Here is a 2,374-nt window from a genome sequence, read left to right as displayed (position 1 = left end):
ACTGGGGACCGCGACAGCAGTGGGGAGCCCCAAAGGGCCTGAGCTCCCATCCTGCGTGGTGGCTGTGAACATACCAGGGCCAAGGAAATGTGTGTCCCCCCCCAGGTCCCTGCCCTCCTGGCTCTGCCATGCCCCGAGCCCCCGCTTTGCCCCCAGACATCCCCCCGAGTCGGAGGCGCACCCCCCGTCCCAGCCCCGCGTGGCTGCAGCCCCTGCGGAGGCTGGAGCATCCTCTGCAGAGCCATTGGGTCGGTGGCCCCTGGGGACAGCGGGGTGGCACCCAGTGGGTGCTGCTCCGCACTGCCCCGAGCAGCCCGCTGCCCCATTGCAAGGGGCCATGGCGCCCAGCCCCAGGGAATGGGATGGGGTGGGATGGGACAGGACGGGATGGGACAGGACGCGGTGGCTTTGTGGCACCCACCAAAAGCAGTGACATGCTTCTGCCTTGCAGCGCAGCCATGAGCGCGGGTTCGATTGAGCAAGAGCCGTCGCGCAAGCTGGCCTGCTGCGGGGTGCCCCTCATCACCGAGGACATGCAGTCGCTGGCCATCCGCACCCTCTCGGGCACTGACATCAGCAAGCACTACGACCTCATCCGCGAGCTCGGCAAGGGCACCTATGGCAAGGTGGACCTGGTGTCCCACAAAAGCACAGGTGAGGGGAGCGGGGAGAGGTGTGGGGGACGCGGCCGTGGTGGGAGCAGGGTGCCTGGCATGTCCTAACCGTGTCCCAGGCTCACCCCCATCCCCTGCCCACCACAGGCACCAAGATGGCCCTCAAGTTCGTCAACAAGAGCAAGACGAAGCTGAAGAACTTCCTGCGGGAGTTCAGCATCACCAACACGCTCTCCTCCAGCCCTTTCATCATCAAGGTCTTTGACGTGGTCTTCGAGACCGAGGACTGCTACGTCTTTGCTCAGGAGTATGCCCCCGGCGGGGACCTTTTCGACATCATCCCGCCGCAGGTGGGAGCCCCTGCCCCTCCCGTGGCAGCCTTTTTGGGGTGTGGGGGTGGTGGGGGCTCGGTATCCCCAGAGTGCAGAGCAAAGCTGCCGCAGTGCTTCGGTTGCCATGTGGGAGGGGGCCTCATGCGCAGGGACTACGTTGACCCCAATCACAAGCACCTACAAGCAAGTCTAGGACCCATCACACATCTCTGGGGTGGCCTGAGACCCATAGCCCTTCCTTTGGGGAGCCTGGAACCCATCACCCATCCCTAGGATGGTCTGGAACCCATCACCTATCCTTAAGGTGGTCTGGAACCGGGAGCCCCTGCCCCTCCCGTGGCAGCCTTTTTGGGGTGTGGGGGTGGTGGGGGCTCGGTATCCCCAGAGTGCAGAGCAAAGCTGCCGCAGTGCTTCGGTTGCCATGTGGGAGGGGGCCTCATGCGCAGGGACTACGTTGACCCCAATCACAAGCACCTACAAGCAAGTCTAGGACCCATCACACATCTCTGGGGTGGCCTGAGACCCATAGCCCTTCCTTTGGGGAGCCTGGAACCCATCACCTATCCTTAAGGTGGTCTGGAACCCATCACCCATCCCTAAGATGGTCTGAGACCCATCACCCACCCCTTGGATGGCCTCAGACCCATCACCCATCTCCTGGTGGAGCCTGAGACCCACCATCCATCACTAGGGTGGCCCGGAACCCACCGGCTGCCTCCCTGCCGCAGAGAGGACCCCAGATAAAAGCAGCCATGACCATGTCGGATGTGTAATGGCATACAGATGTGGAGGTTTCCGAGCTGGGTGGGATCACCAGAGGGTTTGGTGGTGGGTGGTTGATGTCATGTCCCTGCGCCCACAGGTGGGGCTCCCCGAGGAGCTGGTGAAGCGCTGCGTGCAGCAGCTGGGCCTGGCCCTCGACTACATGCACAGCAAGAGCCTGGTGCACCGGGACATCAAACCGGAGAACGTCCTGCTCTTCGACCGCGACTGCCGCCGCCTCAAACTGGCCGACCTCGGCATGCCCCGCAAGGTGGCCGGCCGGGTCAAGCGCATCAGCGGCACCATCCCCTACACGGCGCCCGAAGTCTGCCAAGCCGGCCGGGCGGAGGGCTTCGCCGTGGACACCAGCATTGACGTCTGGGCTTTCGGGGTGCTCATCTTCTGCGTCCTCACCGGTAACTTCCCCTGGGAGGCGGCGGCGGCTTCCGACGCCTTCTTCGAGGAGTTTGTGCGGTGGCAGAAGGGGCGGCTGGGGGGGCTGCCCTCCCAGTGGCGGCGCTTCACGGACAGCGCCCTGCGCATGTTCCAGCGCCTGCTGGCCCTCGACCCCGAGAAGCGCTGTCCCGTCAAGGAGGTCTTCTACTTCATCAAGTGCGACCTGATGGCCGAGGTACGGCGTCGACCCTCCTACCGCTCCCGTAAGCA

At 64.3% G+C, this 2,374-nt stretch overlaps 1 protein-coding gene across 1 annotated transcript in view; it reads left to right on the top strand.

The window, feature by feature from the left end:
- Window positions 1-419: 419 nt before the first annotated feature.
- The window catches only part of SBK1 (SH3 domain binding kinase 1), a 108,975-nt gene continuing 107,020 nt past the window's right edge, over window positions 420-2,374 (top strand). Inside the window, exons 1-3 of the mRNA XM_009881971.1 lie at window positions 420-654; window positions 762-964; window positions 1,809-2,371. Coding sequence (XP_009880273.1) covers window positions 435-654; window positions 762-964; window positions 1,809-2,371 — 986 coding nt within the window. The 5' untranslated portion in view covers window positions 420-434. The remainder of the gene's footprint in view (window positions 655-761; window positions 965-1,808; window positions 2,372-2,374) is intronic.

The sequence above is a fragment of the Charadrius vociferus genome, unplaced genomic scaffold (assembly GCF_000708025.1).
Source record: "Charadrius vociferus isolate BGI_N301 unplaced genomic scaffold, ASM70802v2 scaffold593, whole genome shotgun sequence".
Classification (NCBI taxonomy): domain Eukaryota; kingdom Metazoa; phylum Chordata; class Aves; order Charadriiformes; family Charadriidae; genus Charadrius; species Charadrius vociferus.
This window is presented reverse-complemented; position numbering and strand designations above follow the sequence as displayed.